Source organism: Notolabrus celidotus, chromosome 10 (assembly GCF_009762535.1).
Source record: "Notolabrus celidotus isolate fNotCel1 chromosome 10, fNotCel1.pri, whole genome shotgun sequence".
Classification (NCBI taxonomy): Eukaryota; Metazoa; Chordata; class Actinopteri; order Labriformes; family Labridae; genus Notolabrus; species Notolabrus celidotus.
This window is the reverse complement of record NC_048281.1, coordinates 19,262,507-19,279,102: the sequence shown is the minus strand read 5'-3', so window position 1 is coordinate 19,279,102 and position 16,596 is coordinate 19,262,507. Positions and strand designations below refer to the sequence as shown.

At 39.4% G+C, this 16,596-nt stretch overlaps 1 protein-coding gene across 1 annotated transcript in view; it reads right to left on the bottom strand.

Annotated features, from left to right (window-relative positions):
* Positions 1–16,596, bottom strand: part of abca12 (ATP-binding cassette, sub-family A (ABC1), member 12) — a 95,397-nt gene that overhangs the window by 71,453 nt on the left and 7,348 nt on the right. The window contains exons 6-19 of the mRNA XM_034694676.1: positions 15,300–15,370; positions 13,754–13,924; positions 13,340–13,533; positions 12,434–12,552; positions 12,070–12,164; positions 9,991–10,137; positions 9,014–9,180; positions 8,574–8,707; positions 7,840–7,970; positions 6,578–6,742; positions 5,853–6,061; positions 5,364–5,494; positions 3,853–3,973; positions 452–3,337 (exon numbers count right to left, since the gene is read on the bottom strand). Coding sequence (XP_034550567.1) covers positions 452–3,337; positions 3,853–3,973; positions 5,364–5,494; positions 5,853–6,061; positions 6,578–6,742; positions 7,840–7,970; positions 8,574–8,707; positions 9,014–9,180; positions 9,991–10,137; positions 12,070–12,164; positions 12,434–12,552; positions 13,340–13,533; positions 13,754–13,924; positions 15,300–15,370 — 4,741 coding nt within the window. The remainder of the gene's footprint in view (positions 1–451; positions 3,338–3,852; positions 3,974–5,363; positions 5,495–5,852; positions 6,062–6,577; positions 6,743–7,839; positions 7,971–8,573; positions 8,708–9,013; positions 9,181–9,990; positions 10,138–12,069; positions 12,165–12,433; positions 12,553–13,339; positions 13,534–13,753; positions 13,925–15,299; positions 15,371–16,596) is intronic.

Below are 16,596 nucleotides of genomic sequence, written 5' to 3'. Positions count from 1 at the left end.
AGTGCTATCTGTTTAACACTATGGAACAGGTCTGAAGTATTTAGATTGATAAGTTTTAAAATACAAATAGTTCCAAGGGCATCTAAGAGTGAGAATGGTAGTAAAAATGTGCTTAATCTATGGTACAATTGTGAGGGGGTCCTTGGAAAATGTTCTCAGTGCTGGCTTTCTACTGAATGATGACTTTTTGCATAAATAAGTTGGTAGGACTGTACAGCCAGATATAACCTTGAACACCACACACTGCAATTTGTGCCTTGTTACACAGCTAAAACACAGCTGGTGGTGTATAGTTTGTTTAAAATGTTAGTGGAAATTTTAAATTTTAACTATCCGTGTTACTGTCCTTTCTGAGTTTATAGTCAGGCCTTTTTAACTGCAAAACATAACTTTATGGCATTTTTTTCCTTTAGTTAACTGAAGAATTAGAGGAAAAAGAAGCATCACTCACATCTGATTCCAGCCGTCTTGTCCATTGGCAGTGAGGCTGCTCTCAAAATATGTGGTTATCACTTTGATTCCAGGGAGCAGGTATTCAGTCAACATATCTGGCAACAATTCATCGATGACGCTCTCAGCCCTCTCAAGGATTTTGAGTGAAATTAAACGTGAGGTGTTGAAGTTGGTGTCTGGTTGGAGAATGAGCTTTAGTGAGTACTGCAACATTTCCAGGATGTTCTGCTCTACAGAGTGTGGGAGAGGACCGTTGGTTGCAGTCAGGATCTGCATTGCACTTTGAGCTGCTTTCAAGATGGCACCTAGGAAGTCGTCACTCTCAAGACTGCCTGGTTGCTCTGCCACCATAACAGCGTTACTCAGGGACTCAGTAATGTTGCCAATGAGGTAGGCCAGTTCTTCACCATTGAGAAAGTGAACCATTGTTTGCAGTAGGTGGTTGAGGTCCTTCACAGGGGTGGAGGGATTGGAGATATTCCCCCATTGGAGCATGCTAGAAAGGACCAAAGAGACGCTGGGTTTCTTCAGCCAGTTCTGAATGTTGTCAAGTTGAAGCTCAATCTGATGCTGAGCCTCATCTAGAGCGGTTGTGTTGAACAGCTCCATACCTGCAAGATTATTCTGAAACTCTAGGTTGCTCTTTATGAGTTTAAATAGATGCTGGAGAAGATTTGCTGCTGTTTGGCCAATTTGACTCACCCCTGCACCATCTATTGGGTGCTGGGTATTGTTTATCAGGTGCTCAACACTCTTCATCACTAACAAAGAAAAGTCTGCCTGTTCCAACTGCAACTCCATTTGCATTAATATCTGGTTGAAGAATGGTTGGAACACTTCTGAGAGCGAGCTTTCCATGGTTTTCAAGTACACGTGCACCGCCTCCAGACAAACTTTCTGGGTATGAAGTGAGTCTGCAGCTGAGGGGTCATTAGAAAAACAGTTCAGTAGTTTCTGGTTGGTAATCAGACCCCCCAGCGCTCTGATTACTGCCTCAATTTCAGGGGTGAGCTGGTTGTTTAGCTTGAGGGTCATCTTGAAATTGGCCAGGGTTCTGTTCAGGGTGTATATGACAGCTTCATAAGGATTGGAGCTGAAGTTCACTTTGGCGACATCCCTGATTGTTTCATTGGCGATTTGCGGGATGAGGGAAAGGATGGCTGTCTCATTTTGGAGATTTGGCAGCAGTGATACCAAACCAGTGACCCCATTGATCAATCCCATGACACACTGGGGTGTCACCATTTGGTCTTGCTGAAGTTCAAAACAGTTCTGTATGATGTTATGGTAAAGTTGAATTTGTTGCTCAGCGGGATGCAGAGCGGTTGTGTTGAACAGGACCATCTTGACATTGGCCAGGATCCTGTTCAGGGTGTATTCGAGAGCTTCATTGGGATTGGAGCCGAAGTTCACTTTGAGGATATCATGAATTGTATTGTTTACAATTAAGGGGACGAGAGAAAGGATGGCTGTCTGATTTTTGAGAGCAGGAAGCTGTGTTAGGACACCTGTGACCCCATTGACCAATCCCATAACACACTGGGGTGCCACCATCTGGTTGTGCTGGAGTTCAAAACACTTTTGAGAGTTGATAACATCCATTATTTTTGCCTCCAGGTCAGCAATGTTGGCAGCACCGAATAGTGATGTCAGGTTGTTCAGCTCCTCTAGAGTAAGGTTTGACTGAAGCAGAGCAGTCTGAACATCAGAGATGGTAACATTTGGCATCGCTATGACCAATTTGATGAAGTTGAGGGCTTGTTTCAGTGTTTTCACATAGACAGCATCATGTGGAGGCAGGAGGAGTGAGAAGAACAGGGGTGCAATTTCCATGTGTTCCTGATCCATTAGCAATGCATTGGGTACATTTATTTTGATGTTGACATCTTCAGCTGAGAGCACCATGTCTATTATTTGATTCAGGAGCGCAAGGATTTCTGAGATTCCACCCAAGCAGTCGTGGCCTGCTGCGCATTTAGTTAAAAGATGCTGGAGAGCTTTGAAGTCCTGTAGAAAGCGAACAGCATCCTGTTGGATCTCAGTTGGTAGGAATGCTACAAATTTCTGTATAACCATGTCCTGCGCAGCATCTGGTCCAGCTTGAGTCAGCTTCTGAATGTTCTCGAGGGTGAGGAGGCTGAGAAAACTCTTGGAAACGATGTGGAGGTCTGTGAATTGTGCTGCACTCAGCTCCCCATTTGATAACAGGGATTGTTGTTCTCTTCGCAGCCTGAACAGAGACATGATGAAGTTTTGAAGCTGGCTTATGTACTCAAGAATGACATGAGTTGGGTCACCATTTGGATCTATTACTGTCTTCAGAAGTTCCATGGCTGTAAGGATGGCCTTGACTATGCCTGCTGAGGTCTGGTTTGTGAAAGGTCTGATGGCTTCTTTGAGTCGTTCTACATCGGCAGGGTTGAAGTAGCCTACATAGGTAAGCACGATGTTAGAGAGAGATGCAGTGAGGTTACCTTCCGACGAGAGAAAGCGCATTATCAATTGCTCCAGCTGGGGCATGGTGGGGTCTGTCTCATTGAAGGTAAAAATGTGCTGGTTTTCTTTGATAAGCTTGATGGCAACATGGAGAACTGTGGAGACATTGACTTGACCCTCGCTGGAGAACATAGGTAGCAGTGGTGACAGACCGGTGGACTCTAACAGGTTGACAACAAGGGGATGTATTGTGTCTGGGTTGGTGATGTCTTCATCAGTAAGCATGGAGATTTTATTGATAAAGCTTTGCAGGTTGTGTATAAGGTTGGTCAAGAAGCTGGAGAGTGCATCGCCGCCTTTGATATTTTCTTTCAAAAGATGTCCAATGGCAGACTTTACAACGTCCTTGTACACATGCTGCAATAGATTTACAGCTCCTTTAAGGGAACTACAAAAGAAAAAGAGACAACAAGACGCGAAATATGAAAAATAGTAACAATTTTGAGCATCAAATACAACAAACAGATATGAAAAAGGTTGTTTTTCTCATTTGAGTCTTATACTCCCTTAGGGTTGGGGGCCAGGGGAAATCAATGACTGTTGGGGAATAAATTGTTTTCACATAATAGATGACAACGGTGCATATGTAACAGGAGTCAGAGGTAAACTATCTGTAGTCTAGGCTGATGAATTAATTTTATCAATGGAGGAAATAAAAAAAAGAGCAATAGTCCAGGGATGGGAGGAGAACAAGAGCTCCTCAGTGGATGCCTGTCAGCTATCAACAGTGGATGATGGCACCAGTCCCTAACCCTATTACCAACCATTATTTAACTATACAAGTCAACATCGTACCGACAGTTGAAAGATGATGACAGGACAACAGTGTATTCCAACACATATACAATAAATACTGGTCCAGTAAGACGTCATTTAGAAAGTGTAACAAGTATAAGCACTTACTTCACCACCACGTGTGGGTTTGGTGACATCAGAGTCTGAGTCATTGTTGTAACAAAGTGGTGCCAGTTGAATTCAGAATCTGTGTGACATTCAATCCCTTGGCTAATCATGGCCACGGAGCCTAAAATGGAAGAATAAACATAATACATAGAACTTGATTAGGTTACATATATAGCACTTATCAGCCTTTTAAAAACACCTCGGCACATGAGAAGTACACGTTAAGTTTGTATGAAGTATTTCTATCATGCCGCTTAATGATGACCAAAATGCATGACATTTCACTGACAACATGAAATTGTCAAGCTGATACACAATTGAATATACTTAAGAGTAGGGATGCACCGATCCGATCCTGGTATTGGATATCGACTAGATCGGACTCAAAAAGCTAGATCGGATATCGGTGACAAAGGGCCGATATATAGTGCTGATCCAGATCTATTCATCTCAGTTCTATGCTTTTCTGTGTTTACAACAGCCATCTGCGTCTCCTACGTCATCAGCGCCGGTCTGTGCATTTTTGCCTGGCAGAGCATGATGGAGGATAACTACAGAGGCTCTGCAGTTTAGACACATGTTTTTTATTTTCTCATTTGAAGCATTGTTTTTATACAGAATATTTAATTCCTCTTATCCTCTGCTGAGGTTTACAGTTGAATTGTAATATCTGTTGGTTATGAGGATTAACTCACCAAACTGCTGGTACATACTTATAATCTCTTGAATAATGATACTGTCAGTTTAAAAATGTTCATTTTACTTTGGTTTACAAAGTCAGAAAAGCCTGAAAACATGGGTGTCAACACCAGGATCGGATCGGCTAGTATCGGTATTGGCAGATACCAAAGCCCAGGTATCGATATCAGTACCAGGACCTAAAAAGTAGGATCGGTGCATCCCTACTTAAGAGGCCTCTTTTGCATACTGTACTTCCTCAGTGTATGCATTAAATAGAAGAAAGAAAAGAAAGCAGGCCAGAAGAGAAAAACTTAGGAAAAGGAGAAAAATATTTGAAGCTGCTTTAGGAGGAGGAAAAAGAAAGCAAAAATGGTAAACGGATGATGCATAATACAAGTTAGAAATAAAGGAGGATACACATTCATCAATAAACCTAGAAGCCATGATTAATGCAACCAAAATAGTTGTTAAAACACCTGCCCACTTGTGTCAAAACAGATATCAAACTAGTTGTAATTTTCCTGTTAATTAAATATTATTCTGCTAATTTGTATGAGTCATTAAGTCAAGTGAGAGGTGTTTGCAATTAAGTTCTAATATTTTTCTCTCCATAAGTTACAGAGTGATGTTGAAAGATGGTTTATTTCCATTGAATTAATTACCTTCAACAGGGACACATATTCACCAGTTAAACATTTACCACACTACATCTATCATGATATTACACATTTTCTTTTGTCACAAAATTTGCACCAGCTGTTGGCTCTGCTGTTTGATGCTCTGTGGAGCAATGTGTACTGAATCAAAAAACAAGATACAGTAGAACTCACAGTTGTGGGGAGTTGTGACACCAGGTGCGTAGTTTAAAATCCAGTTAACGATGTGGAAGTAGTTCTTCACGTCAGCCCACTGATCACTGTTTTCAATCTTTTGCCCCAAATTTATCATGACATAGAAGACACTACAAAGAAAACAAGGCAAAAGCAAAACAGCGTTGAGACAATGAAACGATAACAGTATTAAATTAAATACATTAGGGTGGAAAAATGTGCCCCCTAATAAAGTATATACACAGCAGAGACATATTTGACTTAAATTAAATGTCCTCACTGGAAAAAAATGTTTGAGGACCTGACCTGGACTTGATAAGTTAAAAGACATATTCACTATTCATTTTAAGACGTGAGACTTTGCATTACAGAACAGGAATATTTTACAACAAAAAGCATCTCGTGTCAATCATCTGTTCTGATCTGAGGCCAGCTGATGCTGCTCTGGAATGAAACCTTGCAAGTTCAAAATCAACATGTCCTTAAGACCTTTGTTGAAGAGTCTCCGTCACATCATGAGTGCTGTTGTCAGGCATCCAGTCCATCCAGTATGCCCCACCCAGCTCCTCGGCCAGTCTGTGCACAAGCGTGAAAAACTGCATACTGTTGTTGTACATTTTCTGCCACTCAGAGAGAATCATGGGGAGTGTTACATTGTAGTCTGCAGGGACCATTAGAGTGCTGTTAAAGTCCTCTGCCTGTGGGAGAATAATAAACAAAACACATGTCAAGTTTTGTATGCAATCTCAAACTTTTCTCTGATGTAGTTTTACAGGAAATAATAAAACTTAAATAGAATGTTTAAAGCCATTAGTTTAATCATTAATCTTTAGATTTCTCTGTAAATTTGAGTATTTATTTGAGCCTGAACTGAGACTCAGAAAATATGTGTCCAGAAATGTCACCTATTGTACCAAAAGACGAGGAGAACCGTCGTATAAACGTATAATTTTTCTCTTTTTTGGCTAGCCTCTATACATGGGGCAATTCCACCACTAGGCCAGACCAGCACCTTATGTCTTGTATAATTTGTTAACATATGCAAACCAATCAGAGGTGGTGAAGTATCTTATTTCAAAACTTAGATCAAGTAAGAAGCTGTGATGTAGCATAATAAATAAAAGCTTAAATTGGACTCATTAATCACTCATGTTTTAGTACAATAAGAGATTCAAGAAGCATATCACTTAACAATGAAACTCTTTCAGCCTTACCGCTTCAACAAACGGCATCAGGCCCATCAGTAAAGCCTGCTGCAGGTCAGACCCGTTCCCACATATCGTTGACCTCAACACCTTAATCTGCATTGTCTCTGTTTTCAGGAGCCACTCGAAGCGACCCAGCACATCCTCACATGTTACAGACTCTGATGTCAACACCTGGTGAGGAGGGAAAGAAAGTACAGACTGATAAGATTTTACTATCTTCATTGTTTTCAATGCTAATCTCATAACCCTTTAACACATCATCCCTGAGGTCAGAGCGTTACACATGGCAGAGAGCTGCCATGATGAATAATGACTGATGAATAATGACTGATAAAATGATGATTGACAGATGTTTAATGAGGCATCTAAGCCTCTAGGCTTCTGGTATTCCTTTAAATGCATTTATATAAGTTGTTTCTCACATCTACGTAACATATTATAGATGTGAGCGAATTACAGTGTTAAATAACATTTTGTCATGTTGGTTATTTGAAGCAGGGTTCCTGTTTGTCAGATTTAGCCAATTAGAACTGACTGAAATGATTCCCTAAACCACAAACAATGCTATGTTAAAAATCATATAACTAATGTACCCTCAACTGTTCATGGCGTCATTGCCTACACCACCTTACTGGCCAGGCACTCAATCCTTTTTAAATGGAAACTTGTGTCTCCCCCGACTCACAATAGATGGTTACAGGACGTATTACACTGTTTAAAATTGGAGAAGCTGAAGTTCTCACAGAAAGGATCTCTAACATCCTTCAACAAGACTTGGGGCCCCCTAATAAGCCTTATTAGAGACAAGCTCTCTATCACTCCTGATGATGCTGGAGACACAGCGTGAGCAGAGTTAAGTGCTGGAGAGAGAACCCCCCCTTTTTTATTTATTTATTTATTTATTTATGGTCTATTTATTTATTATCGTTGTTTTTCATTTTACCAACTGTTGAACTGTGTGTACTTATACTTATGTATGTTCTGTGGCTACTTGTATTGTTTACTAGTATATATAATAAGACGGTCGCTAATGAACAACTACCTTAGGAAGCTGAGAGGGTGAGGGTTGGCAGGGTAATAAGGATTTATTTTCTAGTGTCTGTTTTTTCTGTTTGATTGGGGTTTTTTGTTCTATTTTATGCAGATACTTATCTCACTCTTGTGTGACATCTTTTTGTATTGCTGCAATAATCTAATAAAAAGATATGGGAAAAAAAAACGTAAAATAATAACGAGATTATTTGTCAATGAAAGCATTAGTAGCATACCTTCATTATCACGTCCATCGCACTGTCCAGGACACGACTGAGCCACATGCTCGCCTCAGACTGGTTTGTCACCAACATCAGATAAGTTTGTTTGAGTTGATCGGCATCTTTCAGGACATCGGCCACTATTTCTACAAACCAGGGAGAGTGTACACAAAATATTATGAAGACAGAATGGTTATGTATAATTACACCAAGTAGGATTATATGAAGAAAAAAGAAGAGGAGTCATTTTTAAACAGAGCTGTAATAAGTATTGCACCTGTTGAAACTTTTACATCATTGAAGAGGCTACTGCACTTTGATTTCCGTCTTACAATACATCCCAGTGGGTTGTTTTGTAGAAGTGTCATACTTAACCTGCTTACTCCTCTAGTCCTACTTTAGTAAAGCAGTATCAATCGTACAGTAGTCCCCTGAGAAAGGGTGTGCACTTGTTCCATTCACTTCAGGTTACACAGTTTATCACAGGTCAGAGATAACAATCGTGACAGTGTCAGTGTAAGACAAAATGGCCTCTTTTACTGAAATACATTCTCTGTATGTTGACTGGGCTTTAATCTGATCCTGCTCTTATATAATAAGAGATCTGTTTCATTTTGACAGAAAAAAAAACATCAGTGCACTTTGCTGGTACCAGGAGGAATACAAAATCTCTTTTTAATAGAGAATGAAATAATGTTAAACTTTTACTGATGACAAGTGCGTGTTGGGAGAGGCGCCTTGTGTCTTACCATCTACAGTTTCAAGGGTCAGCGTTGCTAACGTCATGGACTCAAAGCCAGATCTGAGGACACCACGGACAAACCTATCCGCTTCAGGCCATATCTGTATTAGGTCCATCACAACACCACCGACAGCCAGAAACCTATTCATGAAAAAGGTTGAACACAAAGTTAAGTACTGTATTGTTTTGTGTACATGTTTTGCTATCTTTGCAAATGTGTAATGATATTTGTTTTGTTTTGTATGGGTAAAGTAGAAAGCAGATTATGAGAAGGACAAACACATAAGAGACAAAATAAGATGGTTCTTGTTTTTTTCTTATAATGATCAAGAAGTAAGGCAAATAAAAACATAAAACCTAATTTCCTTTTTGGCATGAGCAGCATTAAAGAATCTGAATAATTTGCATTAAAGCTGTAAATGTAATAACCCTCAGGACTGCACTTACAGCTCCTCCTCAATGTTTTGTGGTTCTGTTTCTACGCTACGCCGGGTCCTGGTGATGTGGGGGGCCCCCTGTTCTCCTGGGGCAAGTTGTCCCATCAGACTGTGCAGCAGCTCTTTGGCGAAGGCCACGTCTTGTTGAGCAACATGCTTACTCCATGCCAGGAGAGCCTGGGGATAATGACGTTAACATGGGAGAGGAGAGAGAGGGAAGGAGAGGCATGATGTTTTAAGATTTGCAAAGTTAAACCAACTTTAGAAGATTATCAGAAAGATCAATTGCACAACAGTGTGCTACTTGTTATTTTTCAAGGTTGTACGTTGCACAAAATATGTACAATGCACATGAGATGCTAGGCATGCTTATTATGACTGTTACTAATAACTCATGTACTGTAGCTTTCAATTAAAGAGATTTAACAAGTAGGTTTGGAAGCAGAAAGATGAGATCAGATAAACTAGTTAGTAATTAGCATTTTAATGGATGCATGTGTGTAATGACAATAAATCTGTAGGTAGGAGTGACATTAAACATGCAAGTCATTGCTGTATGTCAGTATTCAATGGCTGATTGATGTCCAACTGTCTCTGAGTGGCTACTCATTATAAAGGTTAGCTAACAGCTTCTGATTGGGGATTGTCTCATCAAAACACATCTACCATAGTGGCAGCACTAATTGGACATGTTTGACGTGTCTGTTCCCCAGGTGCGTCCTGAGAGTAGCACTTGTTTGTTGCTATGGCCAACAGCTTTCTTGTGACCAGAGACTAATTATTTGGTACACTCTGAATCTAATTGCTTGTGAAGGTGGCACTTGAGAACGCAAATTAGTAGAAAGGACAGAAGAACAAAGACAAGAATCAAATGAGTCTGGGAAACAGTGAGGATTAGAGAGAAGGGTAAAGGGAAAATGCCTCCCACACTTTTGACTGAATCATTTCTGGTGTCGATGATTCCTTTGCAATATCTCTCCAACGTACCTGCTGTGCAACTTTGTTAGGACTGATCCGGCCAAGCAGCATGTGCACAGTGCCTGTGCTGCACACTGCTGTCATCCACAATGGGTTATTGGTGTTGTTACACAAGTACTGATACACCATGTCTTTGTCCAAAGTCAGGAGGATGGCCTACAGAAGAGAGAATAATTAAGGCAGGGCAGGGCAAGGCAGCTTTATTTGTATAGCGCATTTCATACACTAGGGCAACTCAATGTGCTTTAACATTAAAAGATTAAAGCATTGGAAACATTCAGACAAGCATAAAAGAACACAATTAAAATGACAAATATAATAAACAGAAAATTAAAGCTGGGGTTGGTAATCAGATTTAGATACACTTTTTGTCATACTGGTTAAAATGATCTTTATGTCCTGATGGCAATCAATACATGATGTGTTCCTAAAAAAGAGTGAAAAAAAACTGCTATCTACAGCCGGAGTAAACCTGAGAAAACACTAACCAATCACCGTTTTTTGGCTCCCCAAATTTTAAACCAATCAAATCCCGCCCAGCCGTTCTGCCCTCCTCCTGCGCGTACATTTCCCCGGCGTGCACTCCTCCGAGTCCCCGTCTCCTGCCTCTACTTCCCCTGTCTCTATTTACTGCCCCTCTTGCTCGTCCTTGGGCCTGTCCCCTCTGACCTGATGAGGTGCTTTGCTCAGGACTGTAGTCCGGATCAGAGTCTAAAAAGCTCTCACCAACAAGCAGAATAATTAATGACCTTAATTAAGTCCTACAGAAAATATATATTTATTGTAGCGTCCGTCCGGACGCTGTAGGAATGACGAGCCGATTCGTGAACACGTTGAGCTTTAATAACCGATCACTGTCGGCCGTGATCACGCTAACCAACAAAGCAACAATCAATGTTTGAATGAATGAAGAACACACCTCTCCTGATGCCTTCACTGACCGTCAACACTGTAGGAATTAAGAATATCTACACTGAACACGTTTAACAAACAGTAGAGCTGTTACAGTATTATATGTGTTATAACTTTTCTCCTGATATCGTGTCACCAGTACAACTGGATAATGCTAGCATGATAGTTGTGAGTACTAACAGCAGCCATGTTTGTTTGTGTTTTTAACTTTCACTATTATAATGTTTTGGTGAGGACCGGTTTTGAATCAGTCACGATCATATGGTCGAGAATCAGCGGCGCTCATGCATGTGAGCGGGGGGCGTCGTTTTGGAGGAGCTCCGAGGGAGGAGGGGAGGGGTTAGACGGAGTCATGAGGAAAAGCTACATTCAAATTCATGCCGGTTTTCCGAGACTACCAACCCTAGCTTTAAGGAGATGTTATCAAATTACAGTCCAATGCTCACTCTTTATTTCAAGAAAAATTATAACCTCACTATAACTTAGTATAACTTAGCATCAGCAGACATAATAGTGTTCCATCCAAGGAAGAGTTAGATAATTTGGTAAATATACCCACAATATTTGAGCCACTCAATTAACACTTAAATATCTCTATAAATGAAGAAAATGCTGCAACAAGGAGATCATTAGCTAGCTAGCTTAGCTTTGGGACTGAAGTCAGAAGAAGTGACTACCTTTAGCCTCTCTCAGGTAACAAAAACCAACATACATTTCAAAAACGTAGTCATTTAAAATTCTTCACTAACTTGTTTTTTAATGCAACAGGGGGTTTAGTAATATCCTAATCACAACCACATTAGCTGTTGTAGCTAGATTATGCTAACAGACTACTTGCTACACCTACCTAATTTCTGTATTTCTGACAGCTGAACTAGATTCTGTTTGAAGTCAGCTTTCTTTACACAAAGATTTAAGTCTGGCTGCCAACGGAACAAGATGAAACCAGTTTGGCAGCTTTGAATACAAAGCTAATGTTTTGTAATTCATTTTGACATGTTATATTTAATATGAGATTATACTAATTTTCTTTAAGAGTGAAAAGTATGTTTGTACTAGCTTGTATTGCAGATTGTGTGAATTGTTTTGCTATCAACGTTTACATGAATGTATTACCGGTCATTTCATTTCTTTTATGGACAGGTAAAGGTTGTATAATGATTTGTCAGCACATACCTTGTCCAGTGGTATCTTGACCTCCTGTAGAACTGGCGTCATCATTTCACTCAGTGAGTCATTGTTCAGTATGTTTCCGAGGGGAATGGACACATCTGCACCAAATCAAATCTCGTGGTCAGGCCTCACACACCCTCATGATGCAAAACTTGTTCAACTACATTTCTTTGTTGTCTGTGTATCAAAGGTGAACTCTGTCAAGGCTGTCTTAATGATAAGACTTCATGTCTACATATGATTCTACAAGCTAGGAAATAATCCAGAACTATAAATGCATATTCAATAACTATGGTTTTTAAGCAGTATATAAGAAAATGAACATAAACTACATTAAGGCTGTTTAATCTAAATGGTATAAAGTTACCTTTGCCAGGCCAGTTCTTAGCATGGCGGATTACTCTGAGGCCAAGTGCAAATGCTGGATCAACCATAGAAAGTGGGACCCCAGCTTCAGGGAACTTTTGCTGGACGGTACGCATGGCACTAGAGAAACCACAGGGGAAAAAATATATGATGCTCAAACTGGCAAACAACCTAGAGGATAAACTTGACAAATAAAACAATTTCACCTCCTGTCATTCAGACATTGTGGGCTCCAGCAATCTTTTGGAATCACAAAAAATTCAGTGTACCTAAACTGATGTGCCTACCAGGAATGAATCAAACTGTGATCACATTAAAGCACCTGTGAGACATTTATAGCTGGTTATGAAAAAGACCGAAATTATATTGCTGTCTCTTTATGACTGAAGAGTTGCTATTTCTTTACATTTAATAAACTGTTTTTAATTTCTGAAACCAATGGAAAGGTGGGTGTTCAAGGAAAAGTTACTCACAGGATCTTTAAGTGTTCTTAATTTCTATCCTTTTGTGCCTTAAAGAGCCAAAATGTGAATCTTAAACATACTTTTAAGGCCAAAAATGCTGAAATTGAAGTCTGACAAAGAAGACTTGAGCAGTTTTTAAAACAACTTATGATTAAGAAATTGTAGATTTGTGCATTTTATTTAAAATAAATGCATTTGATTCAACACTAAACATTCTGAACTGATAAAAAAATTAATCTGAAAAGGATTATAGAGCCATCAAAGCAGCCATACTGAAACTGAACTCCAAATTAAACTGTGTGGCTTTGAATACATATTCAGAATAACCATATAAATATGTGATTCCTTTAAAAGTTTCTTTCCAAACTAACTACTTGAATAAACACCGTCACACAGCAGCCATTAACTTGTTTTTCAATCCTCCATCATTAAAGGGACATTACCCCTGTACGTTGCTGAGAAGGGACTCTGCACTGTCCAGTACTTGGTCTATAGAGCCAGAAGAGAAGAGCTCAGGAAGAGCTAAAAGGCTTTCCCACAGTGAAGTCTGATTCTGCAGCTGATCGAACACAACCACAGCCACCCCAGCAAGTGTTGCCATCTCATCTGGTTTAGTCAGCATCAGCTCCATGAGTATCTGAAAACCAAGGCCAGCAAAAATAAAAAAATAAAAAGACTTTTTCAACTTCTTTAAAACAGAAGTTAAAGATGTAGTTCAAACACAGCATCATCACACATTCCAAGAACAAGCTGACACATACAGGCACATTCCTCTGTACTTGACAGTATGTATGTATGTAGACAAATTTACACACACACACACAGACACAGACACACACACACACACACACACACACCTGGTTGAGCATGTTGAGAGAGACTTCAAACACAGTGTCGTTGGATTTGCAGAAAGTGACAACAGCATACGATGCGGGGCTGGATGACGTTGTGTTTATCATGGGCAGCGTCACAGTGCATATAGCTTTCTTTAGCATGTTCGCTGACTCCAGCATTCTGTAGAAGGTCTCCTGAGAGGGATAAGATTTACATTAATTCAGATTATTAAAGTAACAGAGATACATTTCAACATTCAAAAACAGCTAATCATCACTACAAGAAAAAAATATTTAAAAGTTGATTCAAATCAATAAAATGACTAAGTCTACAGCGTCAACATGCAAAACATTATGAATAGAACTGCCTCTAAAAGACTACATCTTTATTGTAAATTTCTCATACATTTTAATAATCATATGAAATCTGTATAGCTCTGAAAAAGAAACAGCATGAATTCACTATAAGGTAAGTCAGACTTGAGTTAACAAACAAACAAACATTGGACTCAACTTAACCCTAGAACACTATTGCCGGTAATTTTCACCCGAGCAAACACATTTACATGATTTTTATTATGTTGCGTTTGTCTGAGTGTCATGGGTCCCTGGGTAGCTTCAGAATCGTCTTTGCCATCTTTGAAGGCGTGGGTGTTTCCCTACTCAAAAACCCGCTTTTTCCTCCAGGCACGTGTTTGGGTGATTTTCACCCTTTTTTGTTTCTCTCTCTCCTGCTGCTGTTTGTGTGTCAAGGAGACTGTGCCTTCACCAGGGACGTCTCAAATGTCCCAAGAGTGGGTGGACCAAACACCAGGTTTCCAGTTCATCATTTTTTGTTTTAGAAATATTTGGTCCCAAATTCAAAAAATGTCAGTAATTTTAGAGCATTTTTATAAGGTCCCCCATTTCATTTTGTTAGACAAGGCACAGTTGAAAATAAATGAACACTACTGTAATTTGTCATGTATCGTAATATTTTGATATATTTTGATGACAAGTACTTTTTATTGGGTATATGATATCGGGTAAAAAAAAATAACTGCATTAGTGATGGTGTTATTAATTTTAGCGATAGTGTTCTAGGGTTAAACTAGTCTGCTTAGATATTTTACTGAGAATGAACTGGCTGGAAACTCTGAAGCCTTTTTCTGTTTTACTCAGAGATTCATTTTTTTAATTGGTCAGCTTATGATGCCAACTTTTACTCTGGGAACACTATGTGTTGATTAAAAAAAGGAAAAATACTTTTCTTTAATCCTCTATTTTGTTACTTTCGAGCATTTTGGTGAGAGGTTTAGAAACTTTCCTGGAGGGCTTTAACTGCAATTAAATTGTTCTACTCCTGACTCTTGACTGGCTGCCAACACAAAAACAGAAACCTGCTCTTTGAATACAACTGTGAGGTGTTTCTAGGAGCCATTTCACCCAAAACTAAGGGTTCTTTTTCAATTTATAATGACCTGTATATAAGCCTAATAAGCTGCCCATACTAATGAGATAAATTACAGGAACAGGCTTGTTCTTATTCTCAACAGAGCTGTCCCTCCCATGACTCTTGAACAATACTCACATTATCTCCCAGAAGACTTGCATTGATGTTCATGAAGGAGCCATTGTACTGTGTGCCTCCATTTGATGTACCTTTAAAACAAGAAAATATTGTTTAAAAAAAAGGAAAAATGTATATGATAAAACAATTTCTACTGTTTCTTAACGTCTATGCAAATGTGGGTTTGCGCTTGGGGATCAATTCGAGTAGGAGCTTTAAAAAGGAAATATGCTTATTGGCTTTCCCAAAGATATTCCAAGATATACACGGAACTGGTTAGCTTAGCTTAGCATAACAATAATTATCAGTTTCTGGGCCTATTTGCCTTTATTTGATTGGACAGCTGAAGAGAGACAGGAAATGTGGGGAGTAGAGAGTGGGGGAAGACATGCAGGAAATGGTCGACCGGCCAGGGATCGAGCCGGCGACCCCTGCGATGAGGATTGTAGCCTCTGTATGTGGGGCAATTAGACCGCTAGGCCACCAGCTCCCCAGCTTTGTATTTTTAAGCTGAAAATAAATAAATAAGTAAACAAACCCTTCTCTTACTACACCTATAAGTTTGATATGTGTAACCGTTCATCCTAAACAAAGTTTTTATGGTAAGGCTTTGTTATATTTGATTTAAGTGAACAAGCACATTTTATAACAGTCAAACCAAATATGAAGTTCAAAAAGATGCCCATACTTTTATGATGTTTAATCTATTATTTATTTGAATAACAATTAATCCTAAATCCTGTGCCCTGTCCTTTCTCTTTTATAACTTTGTTTTTGTAAAGAAACATAAGAAGACATCACAGGACATATAGTAGGACCAAAGAATTAGTCATCTGCACATCCTTACTTTACACTGATGGGAATACATGTCAGTTAGTAAAGTGGTGGCTCAGTATTCACCTATTTAGGTCACAAAGGTTTAGGTTTCAGTATTTCAAATAATTTTCCTGACCTCAGATTTACACAGAAAGTGGTTCCCCCTTGATACTTGCTTGAATCAGAATCAGAATCAGCTTTATTCGCCAAGTATGCTTGAACACACAAGGAATTTGACTTCAGTAAACTTGCTTGTCATTATTTGTAGATTTTTGTTGGAGGTTTGGCCTGCAAACATAGTATTTCTAATAATATCTTGCACAAGGCATATCTATGAGGCAGAAAAGTAAATCCCAAAACCAGAAATGTTTTGTATTGCCTGTGTTACCTCCTGCCGATATGACTGCATTTCTAAACACTTCCAAGATGTGTGTGTGAAAACTGTCTGCAAGCTGTTCTCTACAATTCCTCCAACACAGACCTCTTCTAACCTCAGCTGTCT